Raw genomic sequence first — 15,352 nt, forward strand, 5'->3', positions numbered from 1 at the left:
AATTAACATTTTAAAAGTAGATATCTAATTGATTTTTAGTTGTTTTTACTCATTTGCACTGTAAGGAATACAATGGTCATTTTAGACAGATTTACTCTTTTGACTAAAATATTCCATTCAACAAAAACAAGTTAATAACAAGTTAAAATTAAACCAAATATTTAAACATTATATAGATTAAGGACATTTAAGACCAACATGTGATATCTTATAATATAGCTAATTAGTACACTACTGTAATACAATGCTGCATCATTTAACGTTGTTTTAGTACATTGCTATGGAAAGAATGTATTCACATAACTTCAAATTCATGCGTATGACGATCGTGTCATTTTCACAAGAATTTAAAAGTTGTAATATTATGTTCAAGTTATGTATATATCTGATTAATCTAATACAAGAATGTGTTTTTTGGTTTTGGGTCAATCGAAACAATATTCTTGCTAGATTTGGTAATTTCTTGTTGTTTTCGCCAACAGTATGTTTTAATTTTTAGCGGGTTGTTCAATTACCTAACCTTGAAGGGAAAATGTGAAAATTCTCTCATTGATTTCTCACCCTCATGTCGTTCCAAACCAATAAGACCTTTGTTCATCTTCGGAACACAAATAAAGATATTTTTGATGAAATCCCAGAGTTTTCTGACCCTGCATAGAAAGCAGCGCAACTGACACATTCAAGGCCCAGAAAGGTAGTAAAGATATCATTAAAATAGTCCATGTGACATCAATGGGTTCCAATGTTGTTTGGACTCCAACATTCTTCAAAATGTCTTTTTTTGTCTTGCAAAGAAGAAAAAAAAGAAGTTATACGGGTTTGGAACGACATGAAGGTGAGTAAATGAGTACAATTTTCATTTTAGGAAAGACTATCCCTTTAAGTATGAGAAACAGCAATTGCTAACATCACAAATAGGCACACATTTTAACCCGCAAATTAACAGACAATAACAAGGCACATAAATCTAAATAAAAATCATTTATTTTCATTAATATAGTAATCAATCTACCTAGAGCAAAGAAATAAAGGTCCACCATGCCACTTTATTACTACAGTATGTGGAGGCTGCGCCAAGGTCTGAATACTGAACAGACGGACACACAGACCAATAAGGAGAGAGGGGGCGGGGTTCATTCTGGTCTTATTCTCCATGCCTAGTTTAAGGTGGGAGGGGCCAGTGTACTTGGGGGTGGAGTCGAGGATATATTCCTTTCATCTAAAACTTGGGAGGGAAAGCTTTGAAATCTTCAAGCTAGAGGAACAGACCTGTTATAGAAGGGCAGACCAACCTTGACAGACACAGGAAAGCTGAAATGTCTGTGTTGGTGTGAGTGTATGCGAGTGTGCATGTGTGTGTGTCTGAGAGACGAGGTGTAACAGGTGCTGCTTAGAGCCAATTTCACTGTACACTTGAAGAGGTTTCAGACACGAGGGATAAAAAATTGAGGTAACAAACGCCTTCCTTTTCCGGGTCCTGAAAAACAACAACAAAAACAACAACAAAAAAGACAGTAAAATTTGAATTACAGACCATATAAAATGCTTCACAAAAACAAAAAACAGAACTGTGGATTGTGTAATTCATAATTAATTATTCTTATACATGCAAAGATTAAAAAAACCCAAATCTGGTTAATACCAATATTTCTATGTGAAGAATAATACACAAAATACTACAATGAATATTTGAAATGCTACAGCAGTGTTGTTAATGTTAACCAAAACTACTAAAAATCATTTTCATTAATTGAAAAAATAAATAAAATATTTCAGAAAAATCAGTTGAATATTAAAATTACTAAAACTGAAATAAAAATAAATTAAAGCTAAATCAAAATATTAAAAATGAATAAGCACATAATAAAATTAAACCAAAATGAAAATTGAAAATATAAAAATAAAAAGTAATTTAAAATATGAATAAATACCAAAATAGTATATAAATAATAATAATAATAACACTGACGTACAGTATGAAAATAGATATTTGAGTTTCTAAAGATTACATTTGTCAGCTTTATTAAATTGTTAATGTTTTTTAAAAATAAACTTAGTTAATCTAAATTAAAAAAATAAGCATGTACCATTAAATATTGACTGAACCAATAAATAATAAATAAATAAAAAACACTAATTAAATCTTGAGACCTGCTCTCATCGGGGTGTGTTGGTTCCACTTGACACTATGGTGCCATCTGTATTAGTGTGAGACTGCTCCTTCACCACGGGATCTAAAGACACAAATGTATGTTTCAGGATTTTTCTACTGCTTGTTTTGTCTATATACACTGTGAGCAGTGAGGTAAGCGAACTCACAGAAATAAGGGTGCTCCATGGCCTCGGTGGCGGTCAGTCTCTGCTGATGGTCGTAGCGTAGCAGCTTGTCGAGAAGGTCCAGAGCCTCTGGACTCACCAAATGCTGGTTCTCCGTCTGCACAAACTGTTCCCAGCGCTTCCGTGTCTGCCTGTGGGATACAGCAGGAGAGTTTTAATAACTGGACAAACTTGCATAGTAGTAGATTGTCAGTATTGATATTAAATCAGTTGGTACTTGGTACTTTGAATCAGAATCAGAATGAGCTTTATTGCCAGGTATGTTTACACATACGAGGAATTTGTTTTCGTGACAGAAGCTTCCACAGTGTAACAGAATGACAGTGACAGAACAAAAAAAACACAGATAATAAAAAAATAATGAGTGTCAATGTAGTATCATTGATATACTATTAAAATTTTTATAAATAATTTGAATTGCTTTTTTTATTTATTTATTTTGTCATTTTTTATTGTTTTTTCTTTTTTTTTTTAACTATGTCTATATAGGTTTTTATTATTTTTATTTCAGTTTTAGTATATTTGAGTTATTTAGTAACATCAAGTGAAAAATCATGTAACTAAATGAAAATGAGAACGGTTGCCTTGGCAGCTATCTGAAAAAAATAAATTTACGGTTTTAAATATTTTTTATTTTATTTCAGTTAACTTTTCTTTTATTTCAAGTAAATAACGTTTTTTTTAATAGTTTTAGTTAACTATAAGAACATTGCTACCACATGTTCGGCCAGATATCATTAAAGATACAGGTTACTGAACTCAGTGGAAATCCTTGGAATTACCTAATAATAATAAATAAATATAATATTTTAAAATACATAATTGGTATTTTATTTGCAAATAATATAATATAATAAATACAATATATAACAAATGATATACATTTGCTTTCTATTTTTGTCTTGTTGTTGTTATTACTGTATATTAAAAATAGTTTAAAAATCCATTAAAATTTCTCAAAAATGCCTCTATGATGTCCTCTGCTGGTACTCACTGGCCAAGCAGGTCTTTGAATCGTGGATCCAGTTCAATGTGGTATTTGCGCAGGTAGCCAAATAACTCATCCGTCCCAAGAACTTTTGCGAATAATATAATAAATACAATATATAACAAATGATATACATTTGCTTTCTATTTTTGTCTTCTTGTTGTTATTACTGTATATTAAAAATAGTTTAAAAATCCATTTAAATTTCTCAAAAATGCCTCTATGATGTCCTCACTGGCCAAGCAGGTCTTTGAATCGTGGATCCAGTTCAATGTGGTATTTGCGCAGGTAGCCAAATAACTCATCCGTCCCAAGAACTTTTGCGATCCGCACCAACTGGAGAAAGAGGAAATCAAATGAAATCATGGTCACATGCTTAAGACAAAGCGTTTAGCTAGTAGCGATAAATGCATAATATTTATTTTCATTATATTTATAAAACTGCATGATCTATTCCTGACGTAAAAGATATTAATATTACTTACCTGGTCGTAGTTGTCTTGGCCATGAAAGAAAGGCTCTTTCTGAAAGATCATACTGGCCAGCATGCAGCCGAGACTCCACATGTCCAGACTGTAATCATACATCTGTACACACAATACAACACACATTTAACCCAATAACCATAGACAACCTAAAAAGAAAACAGCACTATGCGATATTCAAAATTTTTTACGGAATTTTATTCTGATTATAAAAATTACAAACTACATGCAATGATTAAACATCGGTCTAACATCAAACGTGCTACGTTTAAGGACGTGTGCGTGAGTGATGCTCTAAATACCATCACTGTTGTTTATTTCATGCTAATCTGACTGTTACTGACAGTTTTTATTGTTGTCTTTCATGTGACAACAGTGTCAGGAAGATTTCTGATCTGAAGATAAGACTTTCAATATAAACAACGACGGTGAGCAACTCCTCAATAGATCGAGATGGTGATGCAGATACATATTTTTGGGTACTTAAACTGATCTGTAACTGGATGAACAAGTTCCTGACAAAAATCTGAGGAATGATAAGTTACATAAGAGAAAGTGTTTGTGTTGTCATAAAATCAAGGAATTATAAATTATTCTGTGTGATTCATAAAGAGGATTTTACCTGGTAGTCCACCAACAATTCTGGACCCTTGAAATAGCGTGAAGCCACTCTGACATTGTACTCTTGTGCAGGGTGATAGAACTCAGCGAGACCCCAGTCTATCAATCTCAGCTGCATCAAACACACACAAATCAACATCTAAAAAAACCACCTTGTTTGCCAAAAGAAAATGGCACCCTGATGCCCCCTGCTGGTGTATAAATCCAGTAACTACATGACAGAGGGAACATTTGCATTCTGAATGTCTTGAATACAGTTCAAGATGAACTAAAAAAAAACCTTCATTACCTTCCTTAACTGGTGGTCGATCATAACATTGTGGGGTTTGACATCGCGGTGCATGATCCCCATACTGTGGCAGTAGTCCAGAGCCTGCCCGTGTTTAAAAAAAAAAAAAACCTTAGTAATGCATACAAGACTCCAAAACACGCCAGTGAAGCACACTTGTGAGTTTACCTTTAGTAGTTCATACATGTAAAAACGTATATCGTAATCTGTTAGCTTTTGATACAGCTCCTAAACAGGAAGGAAACAAAAGATATTAGATTTGAAGGATTTAAATTTAAATGCAACTTAAACATTTCAGATCATTTTAATTATTACACCATTGCTTGGATTCTGATTAGCCAGGAGACAGCAAAATGTTTTTGAAAAATAACTGATCGCCTTAAAGGGTTAGTTCACCCAAAAATGAAAATTCTGTCATTAATTACTCACCCTCGTGTTGTTCCAAACCCGTAAGACCTTCGTTCATCTTCGGAACACAAATTAAGATATTGCGCAAAGAAAACAAAAACAACGACTTTATTCCACGTTTTCGTCTCTACTGCATCACTTGTGGATGCGCGTTCACGACAGTATCATGACGCGAGAGTTACCTTGCTGTCTATGGGAGGGTCAGAGAGCCCTCATATTTCATCAAAAATATCTTAAATTGTGTTCCGAAGGTGAATGAAGGTCTTACGGGTTTCGAACAACACAAGGGTGAGTAATTAATGACAGAATTTTCATTTTTAGGTGAACTAACCCTTTAAATAGTCTCCTATTAAATATTGAAATGACCATCAGTTAATTATTCATTACCTTAAATAGACAGACTGGTAGATAGACAGACAGACAGACAGACAGATAGATAGATAGATAGATAGATAGACAACACAGATATATAGATGGACAAATGACAGATAGACAGACACACAGATATATAGATAGACAGATAGATTGATAGACAAATTGATACAAACAACAACAGATCGATATAAAGACAGACAGATTGATAAACAGACAAATTAAAGACAGAAAAGATAGACAGACAACAGACAGACAAAGATAGATAGATAGATAGATAGATAGATAACCTTAATTAGAAAATACCTTAAAGTCTGTGTTATTGATGCATTCAAAGACAAGCGCAGGTGTTCGAGACTGCAGAATGATTGGGGAGAAATCGCAAAAACAGACAGAAAACGAGATGAACAATCAGAAAAAAGGAAGTCCTTCAATCAACAATAGAAAGCATTAACAGACACCATCAAGCAGTCATTGTGATCACAATCAGGAATAAAAGAGCACATGGACTACAAAAGCATCACGACTGGCTGCAACTCATTATTCAGATGCAAAATCTAATTAGCTGTTCAAATAATCATCACTATGCTTCGCAGTAATTTTCATATGATCTCATTTGTGTCCAGATAATCCTTTGCAATCACTCTATTACCGGTTGCTTATGTTTGTACGGTAAATCTGTGACATTTCCAATCTGATATTTCTCAATGTAATTTCAATGACAAATTTGAGACATAAGAACTTAAGACATAAGAGACATAACAACTAATTCCAGCCTAAACCCAAATTTGCACCTGCAAGCTAGAAAAAGCAATTTGTCTCAAATGCTGTCCACCCACAATCTTCAGAGACAGAAAATCAAAGTCCTCCTGGGACAAACTATGCACCCTGATTGGACAAGTTTCACTAATGGAGGAGGAGAGATGGAGAACGTACCACAGGGTCCTTTACTGTGTCCATTAGCTGAATGATGTTTGTTCCTCCTCGCAAGTTCTCCAGGATCTTGATCTCTCTCTTAATCTTCTTTTTCTTGACAGGCTATTTTAGAAATGAATGATGTAACAATATAAAACCTAGTCAACATTAAAGGAATAGTTCACCCAAAAATGAAATTTTGTCATCATTTTGTGTTCAAAAGAATATATTCTGAAGAATTTTGAAGAACCAAACAATTGTTGGTCCCCATTGACTTACATAGTAGGGAAATAAATACTATGGAAGTCAATGGGGACCATCAACTGTTTGATTACCAGCGTTGTTCAAAATATCTTCTTTTATGTTCAACATAAGAAAGAAACTTAAACGGGTTTGAAACGACATGAGGGTGAGAAATTGATGACAAAATTTTCATTTTTGGATGAACTATCCCTTTAAACAACAGTAAAAACCTCATGACATGGCTTAACAAACACTGTGGTAAGTTGAAGTAGGCATTTCAAAAGGCTATAAAAACAGCCTTTCGTTTACCTCAAAAACAGAATCTGCTATTGCTAGTGAAAATATTAAGAGAAGGGACATCTACATTATATTTCAGAGAAACCACAATATTTCAGCCCTGTAGCCCTAAATAGGCAGATGACAAAGGCCTTTGATTGCACACTGAATACAATCTCTCACCTTGAGGATTTTGACCACCACCTTCTCATTGTTGTTGATGCTGATGGCCTCGAAGACCTCGCTGTATTTGCCTCTCCCGAGCTTCCGTACCAGCTGGTAATCCTCCTGGTTACTGCAGGTGGTACACAGATTCACGTGCCAGTCAGACAGAGCATCTACACCAGAAACCAGCACAGAAACATCTCCAGCCCAGCATGCAAACACGCGGCTTCTGCGAGCATGAAGGGGCTGAAACACATTCAACCATCTGTGAAAATGACCAAGCCCATCATTTCCCCTGTCATTTCCCCTGTCAGCTGAGGGCTGACTGACGTCTCTACCAAGGGACCGAGCCAAAGACGACATTTTAAGCATTGGTCTTCTGTCTGAAACACTTTTAACTATAGTAATGAAATGCCACTATTCTTAAAGAGCCTTGTACATGCAGAATCACATTTTTATCTAAATCAAAATGGCTTAACATGAAGCAGCAAGTTACAATAAATACAAGTGGGCATATATATATATACATACAATGTTTAATCTATAAGTTCTTTTTAAAGGAGACATATTATGCCCCTTTTTACAATATGTAATATAAGTCTCAGGTGTCCCCAGAATGTGTCTGTGAAGTTTCAGCTCAAGATACCCTACAGATAATTTATTATATCATTTTGAAAATGCCTATTTTGACTGGAAGCTGATTTAGTGCTGGTCTCTTTAAATGCAAATGAGCTGCTGCTCCCCGCCCCCTTTTCCAGAATAGAGCTGCGCCATTACAGCTCGCATGTTTTGCTCAAACTTTCGCCATGCAATTAGAACTAATACACCATTGTCGCTTGCAAAAACACAATAACGGCGCCGTGGGTGTAAACTTACAGATTAAGGGGTGGTAATATTATAATGAGATCCCTTTGCCACGTCACCAAGGGAGCGAAATCAGATGTGCTCATTTTCTCAGACGCTTGCAGAAAAAAGCTTACCAAAACAAAGTTACTGGGTTAATCTTTTTCATGTTTCTTTGATTGCTAGATGCACCGGGAACCTGATTATAGCACTTGAAACCTGGAAAAGTCAGATTTTCATGATATGTCACCTTTAAGAAAAAAAGAACTTCAGTTGCTTTCAACTGTGTTATTTTAGTATTGTTTATATACAATTATAATGCCTAGTAATATTTTAAATTAGCTTTTATATTTTCAGTTTGTCATTTTCTAATTTATTTATTTATTTTTAGATTTTTGTTTAGCCTTGATTCATTTTTATTTCAGTTTTAGTTATTGTAGTACTTCAACTTATTTCAGTTATTTGCCATGGTAACATTTCTAATTTTCAATATAGTTTAATCTAATATTTATATCTTATTTTCAGCTTTATTTCAATTAACAAAAACTATTTTAATAGTTTTGGTAATCAATAACAACATTGGCATCCAAATGACTCACCAATACCAGTGCAATCCTACAAAATAAACAATTAGCCATATTAAGTTACAAGTTGGCATAGTTCATTCAAAAATTAAAGGGTTATTTAGGGTTATTTTTTCCTATGGAATTCAAGTGAACCATTTTTGGTACATATTTATGCATCTTTTTTAATACACCAATTCATAGCAACCCCCCCCCAAAAAAACACCAAAGACTTGATTTTGTCATTTTCCATTCTGCATATTCGAACTGGCGCATCGCATTTAGCATCAATGTCATTGAACCTTGCATGACTTAAGACTTAATTTTGACTCAACACACAAAACATACAGCTAAAGATCGCCTTTAAGAGACTGATATCAAGCAGAAAAGTTGCCAAATTTATGGTGCTTTCATGGTGTTTTTTGGAGCTTGACAGACAGTCACTATGATCAGTTTCACTGTATGGAAAATAGCTGTGTGAAAACTGCTAAAAGAATTATTTTGTGTTCTACAGGGGGAAAAAATTAATAAAAAATGACAGCATATTCACCATCACTTGTAATTATATATGTGCACTGTGCAAAACAGAAGCACATTAACTGATCCTCAGGAATCTAACCATTAAAGCTACTAAATGCTGTATAAGTGCACTGGTTTAGAATGGTAATTACTGGATGTGCACAGCACACTTGAGGGAATCGGTGCATTTGCATAAAATCTGTGGATGCTGTGGATAGTCACACACTCCTCTCTCTAACGCTGCATCTGTAAATCCGTTCATGTCATCCTCTCATCATCAGCTCTCAAACAGGGGCTGCTCGATCACGCAGATTGATGACTCTCCCAGCACGATCGATGGCGAGCCTACAAATGTGAACCACTGCGCAATGAAAACCAGCACACACATACACAAAATTATACACGAAACGCAACTAGGTAGGCAGCTCGCTGGGTTTTGAGACACAACATCAGGTGATGATGCACTTGGGCTTTTTATAGCTTTAAATCTCTCACCTCCAGGTGGGCACATGGGCCTCGTAGTCCCAGTATTCCCTGCTCTTCAAAGTGTTGACATCGGCATACACCCGAGATTTACTACCGGCCACCGGGCCGGGCATGGCGCGCGACGGGGCTCAGGGTGTAGGAGAAATCCGATCGCCAAATCCAATCCAAAACGCACAAACACACGGAGGACCACCGATCAGATGCAGACCAGCCCGGGGGAGGTCTGATGGTATCCGGTTCGGGCGTGAGGTATCTGATATCAGCGGCGTAAACGATGGAGCGCGGTGGCCGCTGAGCAGCGCTCGTTCCCCGGCTTGTCAGAGGTGTTTAGACCGCCTGGAGATCCGAGGGTGAAAATGAATGGTGGATAGTCTGTGAAATGCCCTGGCAGTGCTAATGTCGCATGCAAAGCTGCGAATATGAAGTCTAGATGGTCTATTTTGGATCTGTATGTGAGAAGTTTTGTTAAAAGTTATTTGGTTTAAAAATAGACTTTGAGTCCTAGGCGGGGGGGTTTGTTTAAATCTAATTATTGTGGGTTAAACCCCCCCACCACCCCAGAGGGGCCTCAAATCCCTAGATCCAAAGCATAGAGATCCGAGAAGAAAATCCAGGATGTGTTTCCTCTCAGTCTTCAGTCTGTAGCAATGGAAAATGCAGACCACCGTAACTGAGTAGAATATAACTAACCCAGCCTCTAAGCTTAGGATATTGACTGGTTAGAGAGAGAGAGAGAAGAAGAATATAACTAACCCAGCCTCTAAGCTTAGGATATTGACTGGTTAGAGAGAGAGAGAGAGAGAAGAATATAACTAACCCAGCCTCTAAGTTTAGGATATTGACTGGTTAGAGAGAGAGCGAGAGAGAGGGGCGGTGGACTACAGATCGATGTTCTGCTCGACCCCCGTGAAAAACCGTGTCCCCGTGACGTCGATATGCAATAATCGCGAAACCCGCTTTTAATCCAGTGCAGCGTTCTGCTTGTGATCGGGGTTCGGGTTTTCCGGACCAATCCCCCCGTGCTGCTGCAGGAAAAACGGACTGCAACGGTTTGACCCGGAAGCGCAAGATAGCTTTATCAATTAGCATCGAACAGCCGGAAGTACAAGATGTAATGGCCACCGGGCATGTCCGTCCGTTGCTATGCGCCTGTATATGAAAGACTTCCGTTTCCATTGATGAAAGAGAAACAGATAGTGCGTATTGACACAAGTACTATGAAGAAAATATACATTTTGAGGAAATGCATAGCCTAGCTGTGTTTTCCATTGTTTCTATTTCATTCATTTCAGTCATTTCAAAAGAGTATAAGTAATTTCATAACACATGCAGTTTTGTACAAATGGTTTAGCTTAGCTTAATAAACGATTTACTCGGGAAACGCATACATCTGTATGTAAACGACATGAAAATCTAGCATGTAAATTTCCTCATAATTGTGTACAATATTAAATAATAATTCTGATGTTATTTGTTTATTTACTGTTTTTTTTAAAGGACTTTCATGAATATGGTGTAACGTCTGGTATAATCTGTCCCTAAATAAACATTCGTGTTAAAACGTTATTTTTAATGTGTTTTTTTTCATAGAGTATCACAATAATGAATTTATGTGTTTATTATTTGAATATAAATGATTTAATGGCGAAGCAAACGCGCGCACGATCTGGGATGGCATTGTTTTCCTTAGCAACCATGGCGGAAACGACAGAGGACGGTAAAATCAACACAGATAAAAAACAGCTTGTTGAACTTGTGGAGGACTTGAAGTAAGGCACAAAAGTTTAGTTTTTTCAAAATCTTGACTTATTCTTGCTGTCATATTTGCCAAACGATAACCTTTGTTCGTTTTAATACATGTAGTTGGCTGATAACGAGCCTGCAGCGTTTTAACTGACTCTAAACGTTTTAGTTCTTGTTCTGTCAACAAACATTTTATATTATATATTATTTTTTACATTTGAATAACTCATTTTTGTTTTCCTGAATTTAAGACGCTCAAATGCAGCGCAACAAGCAGAGATCGATATGTTTGAGCGATATAGTAGTGGGCTGGACCTACAGCCTCAATCGGAGAATTATGAAACAGCATCACAGATAGAAATGGCAACGGTACGTATTTCATATACGATGTGTGTTATATGCGTTTTGAATAATTTCTCATTATTGTAAACAAATGAATACATTCATGGCGTAATGTGCAGTGCGTAGTGACGTCTCTGTCGTCTCTTTCCACTCTCAGTTTTTGAGGTGAAATATTACTTGTGCATGTAAATCTTGTAATCTAAGACGAGATATATATATATATATATATATATAATTCCCATGACGTCATTCGTTTATTATCAATCTTTTGATACCAGAGTCCAGGAAGGAAAACTAAAGCACGCACTCCAGAGAGACAACAGCTCCTGACACTAGAACAGAAATGTGATGTCGCCAAAAGCATGCATAAACAGATGACTGAGGATTTGAAGAGAGCAAAAGACCTTTCAGAAAGAGAGCTGGACAATTACAAGGTCATTGGTCAAGAGAGAGAGAACAAGCTCATGAGGCTATTACAAATTAATTTCATATGCTTATGTAATTGATTCTACCCTCTTTAGGCAACTCTGGAAGAAGCTGATATCCACTTGGCGGAGGTTAAAAAAGAATGTTGCCAGTTTGATCGTGACATTGGTAAAGCGCTGCGGGATAAAAAGAGTGTGACGATGAGTGCTGAGAAGGTCATCAGATACATTGAGGATAAAGTAAAGGCCAAGGTAAAAGAAAACTTCAGATTGCAGGTTTACAAGAATAATGATTTACAAGCACAATAAAGTGCCCACATTTTTTCAGGAAAGCCTGATTGAGAAGTTGCATCAGAAGAATACAGCACTCCTCGCATACAAGAAAAAACTACAAATCCAGTTGAAACAACAAGAGGAGATGGGTGAAGGCCTGACAGCTTTGGATTTTGAGCAGCTCAAGTTTGGGAACATGAAATGTAGGAAGCGACTGGATGAGCAAAACCTCAGACGTGTGGAACTCAAATTACTCACAGGGAAGACCCTGCATGTCTTGAATTCTAATAAGGTGACATGCTCAATCAACCATAATGTGGTCCTGACAGCTTAAGATATCAATATCAATCGATATGTGTTGAGCTACACGCCACAGTATTAGGACAGGTCTTGTAAGGGTCATTGTTATAAGGAACTGTTGGCCTTGATCAGACCTTGATCTAAAACTGTGGGTGTCTACAGAATTATTTTTCAATATTTCGATCTTGCAGGAGAAGCTTCAGACCTTGACACATGAGTCAGATGTGCTGAGCAGTGACACTGCTTTACGGGCGAAATTGCTGATTAAGTTTGAGGAGGAGACCAAGCAAGCAGAGGAGGTCAGGATAATGAAATTCATTATATGCACTTCAGAACCCAACATCATGGAAGTAAATAAATAAATATTCAAATTCTGGTAATCTATCGACCATTATTAAAAACAACAAAAACGGACTAAAAGACATTTGTACTATTTGGAGCGGTACTCCACTGGCCAAAAGCCATAATATGGATTTTTTTTCCTGACAGGAACGAAACAAAGCAGAGGTTCTGAACAGGAAGTTGAGGGGCCAGTTGGCCGATTTTCACGTACCACATGTCCTACAATACATCAACGTTAAGGAGTCTCATGGTCAGCTGCAGAAGAGTGTTAAAGAATGGGAACGCAAGGTGGAGATTGCAGAGGTGAGGATTCTTCAAACGCTTTTTTATAGATATTTTTTTAAATTCCAGAATTGTGTTTTTTAATGATCTTATTATTCCAGATGGCACTAAAAACATACTCAAAATCCTGGGACAAGCTTCGGATCACTGCTGGAGCCAGAGCAGTTCCTGCACGACATGCAGCCATAGATGCTGGATTGTATGGATTCTGAAACAACAAAAACTGAACATGTCCTAAATAACCTCAATGCCCAAGATGATGTCAAAGATGCCTATATATTTTAAAACAAATGCATCAATATGAAGAATAATAAAATGAACATAAAAATGACAACAATGCATTATTAATGAAAAGGTTTATTAGTTAGTGCTGTGTATATTAAATGCTACATACAGATATTTAAGCATGAATGTCACATCAACCGCCACATGAAGTTTTCTTACTAGCTCATTCACAATCTACAATTTGAAAAAAAGCTAAGGAGAAGTATGTGCACTCGGAAGTGCAGATATTTGGAACAGATTACGGGAACTAACACAGCAGGCATGCACGGGGTGGAGAGGTCTCAAAACCATAGAGGAAGGCCATTGATCTTAACGTTCCCCTGTGGTCCTGAAACGTCTGCCAAGAATATAGATATTCATATAGAGATTTTAAACAATATTAATAAAAAAATTTAATATACAAACGTGAAAACATAAAAAACAACAGTTTCCAAATCCAACTGCTCATTGATTCTTAATGCCTACAGTAAAAAAAAAAAAAAAAAAGCTCCTCTGTATTTAAAACGATGGATAAATAGTTACTATAAAGGGGAAACAAATTGGAGGCAAAGGGTTCTGCGGAGAAACTAGACGCCCCTGCTTAAAGGTGCAATAGGTGATTGTCTTCAGAAACATTTGTTGTTATGCTGGTTTAAAGTCTCTTGACATCCCGGGGGGCGGGATCGGGAAAGGTCCTCGAGTCGGGATTCGAACACGGGACACCCAAAGCACAATGGCGCTGAATGTCGGCGCGCTGCCCACAAGGCTATCGGCGGTGACAGCAATCATTAAGTTAAGTGATCTAAATGTATTTGTCTGTATTTATATATTCTGTGGAAGGCGTAGGATCAAGAAATGTTCGTCCAATCAAAACGCTCGGTCCGAGCGTTTTAATTGGCTTTCCTACTGCCTGTCAACGTATGTATTTGCATACCTATGCACACCGGGTTCGCGCAGACAGGATACGTCATCAGCGCGTTCACGCACGCTGTGCAGACAGAGCAAGAATGGCAGACAAACATCAACAACCCGATCTTCCTTCCTGGTATTGTAGTACTTTTAAAGTTTTCTCACCGGTGAATGACACATGATGTAGCCCCGCGGTTAATCCAGTCCTCGCGCCAGCTCGTTAGAAGTGAGCTACGTGCATGAACTGTGTTCCAATCGATATGATCCCTACACAGTGTTCATTGCTCCCTACTCCCTGAGCGGGGGAAATCCGTTGAAGTTTACTTGACTTCGGAACATGGGTTGGAATTGGGAACCGCTGATGTAGCCTATTGTAGTAATGTCTCTGGTCTGTGAGCGTAAATGCGTTCAGGGGGTGTGGCTTTGGACAGCGATTGCAGGGAGGGGGGACATTCACTTTCAGTGCTATCAGGCTAAAGTTAGCATTTTCCAAGATCTCCTACTGCACCTTTAAGGCCAAGGTGTCACTATCACCTCTAACCTCACTGTACAGTACAAGGCGAAACCTAACTGCAAGAGGGAGATGCTCCTCAAGGGCCAATAGTCAACATATAATACTGCATAAGCAACAGAGCTGAGAATGTCAATTTTGCCCCAAGTAAGATGATGGGAATTTGTGATGTGGGTGGGAGGGAAAAAAGCAGGCAAATCAAGACTTGGACAGCTTGTTCTATTCAAATTCAGCCTTGTAGACCAATAAAAATGTGGCAGCTTTTTCTAATATTAAAAAAAGGAGAGTATGTGATTCAAAAACCAAAGATTACTCTTGAATGAGTACCACTTACCCTCTAAACCAAATATGTATATACTACGATTGTAGTAAGTGTCAGTTTAAAAACCAAAAGAACGTACTGGTTATCATTTGATGAGTATGCAACACAGACATTCACTAACAAAAACAT

At 37.1% G+C, this 15,352-nt stretch overlaps 2 protein-coding genes across 2 annotated transcripts; one reads left to right on the top strand and one right to left on the bottom strand.

Annotated features, from left to right (window-relative positions):
• Positions 1 to 962: 962 nt before the first annotated feature.
• LOC107714075 (casein kinase II subunit alpha') lies at positions 963 to 10,249 on the bottom strand. Its single transcript, XM_016519779.1, has 12 exons — positions 9,520 to 10,249; positions 7,118 to 7,229; positions 6,437 to 6,538; positions 5,807 to 5,857; positions 4,889 to 4,948; positions 4,721 to 4,804; positions 4,433 to 4,543; positions 3,811 to 3,912; positions 3,561 to 3,661; positions 2,320 to 2,468; positions 2,152 to 2,234; positions 963 to 1,477 (listed from the first exon to the last, which is right to left on the bottom strand). Exons 1-11 carry the CDS (start codon positions 9,621 to 9,623, stop codon positions 2,158 to 2,160), a joined length of 1,053 nt encoding a protein of 350 aa, XP_016375265.1. The 5' UTR covers positions 9,624 to 10,249; the 3' UTR covers positions 963 to 1,477; positions 2,152 to 2,157.
• An 893-nt stretch (positions 10,250 to 11,142) lies between these two features.
• On the top strand, positions 11,143 to 14,148 carry LOC107714074 (coiled-coil domain-containing protein 113-like). The gene is made up of 8 exons (XM_016519778.1): positions 11,143 to 11,279; positions 11,505 to 11,622; positions 11,874 to 12,029; positions 12,117 to 12,272; positions 12,349 to 12,585; positions 12,785 to 12,892; positions 13,083 to 13,238; positions 13,319 to 14,148. Exons 1-8 carry the CDS (start codon positions 11,152 to 11,154, stop codon positions 13,427 to 13,429), a joined length of 1,170 nt encoding a protein of 389 aa, XP_016375264.1. The 5' UTR covers positions 11,143 to 11,151; the 3' UTR covers positions 13,430 to 14,148.
• Positions 14,149 to 15,352: the final 1,204 nt, after the last annotated feature.

Source organism: Sinocyclocheilus rhinocerous, unplaced genomic scaffold, assembly GCF_001515625.1.
Source record: "Sinocyclocheilus rhinocerous isolate Xijiao unplaced genomic scaffold, SAMN03320098_v1.1 scaffold568, whole genome shotgun sequence".
Taxonomy (NCBI): Eukaryota; Metazoa; Chordata; class Actinopteri; order Cypriniformes; family Cyprinidae; genus Sinocyclocheilus; species Sinocyclocheilus rhinocerous.

Coding starts and splice junctions, on each gene's coding strand:
- LOC107714074 (XM_016519778.1), top strand. CDS start 11,152: ATGGCGAAGCAAACGCGCGCACGATCTGGGATGGCATTGTTTTCCTTA. Junction 12,030..12,116: donor GAGAGCTGGACAATTACAAG/GTCATTGGTCAA, acceptor TACCCTCTTTAG/GCAACTCTGGAAGAAGCTGA. Junction 12,273..12,348: donor AGGATAAAGTAAAGGCCAAG/GTAAAAGAAAAC, acceptor ACATTTTTTCAG/GAAAGCCTGATTGAGAAGTT.
- LOC107714075 (XM_016519779.1), bottom strand. CDS start 9,623: ATGCCCGGCCCGGTGGCCGGTAGTAAATCTCGGGTGTATGCCGATGTC. Junction 4,949..5,806: donor TCAATAACACAGACTTTAAG/GTATTTTCTAAT, acceptor CTTCCTGTTTAG/GAGCTGTATCAAAAGCTAAC. Junction 3,662..3,810: donor GCCAAGACAACTACGACCAG/GTAAGTAATATT, acceptor CTCTTTCTCCAG/TTGGTGCGGATCGCAAAAGT.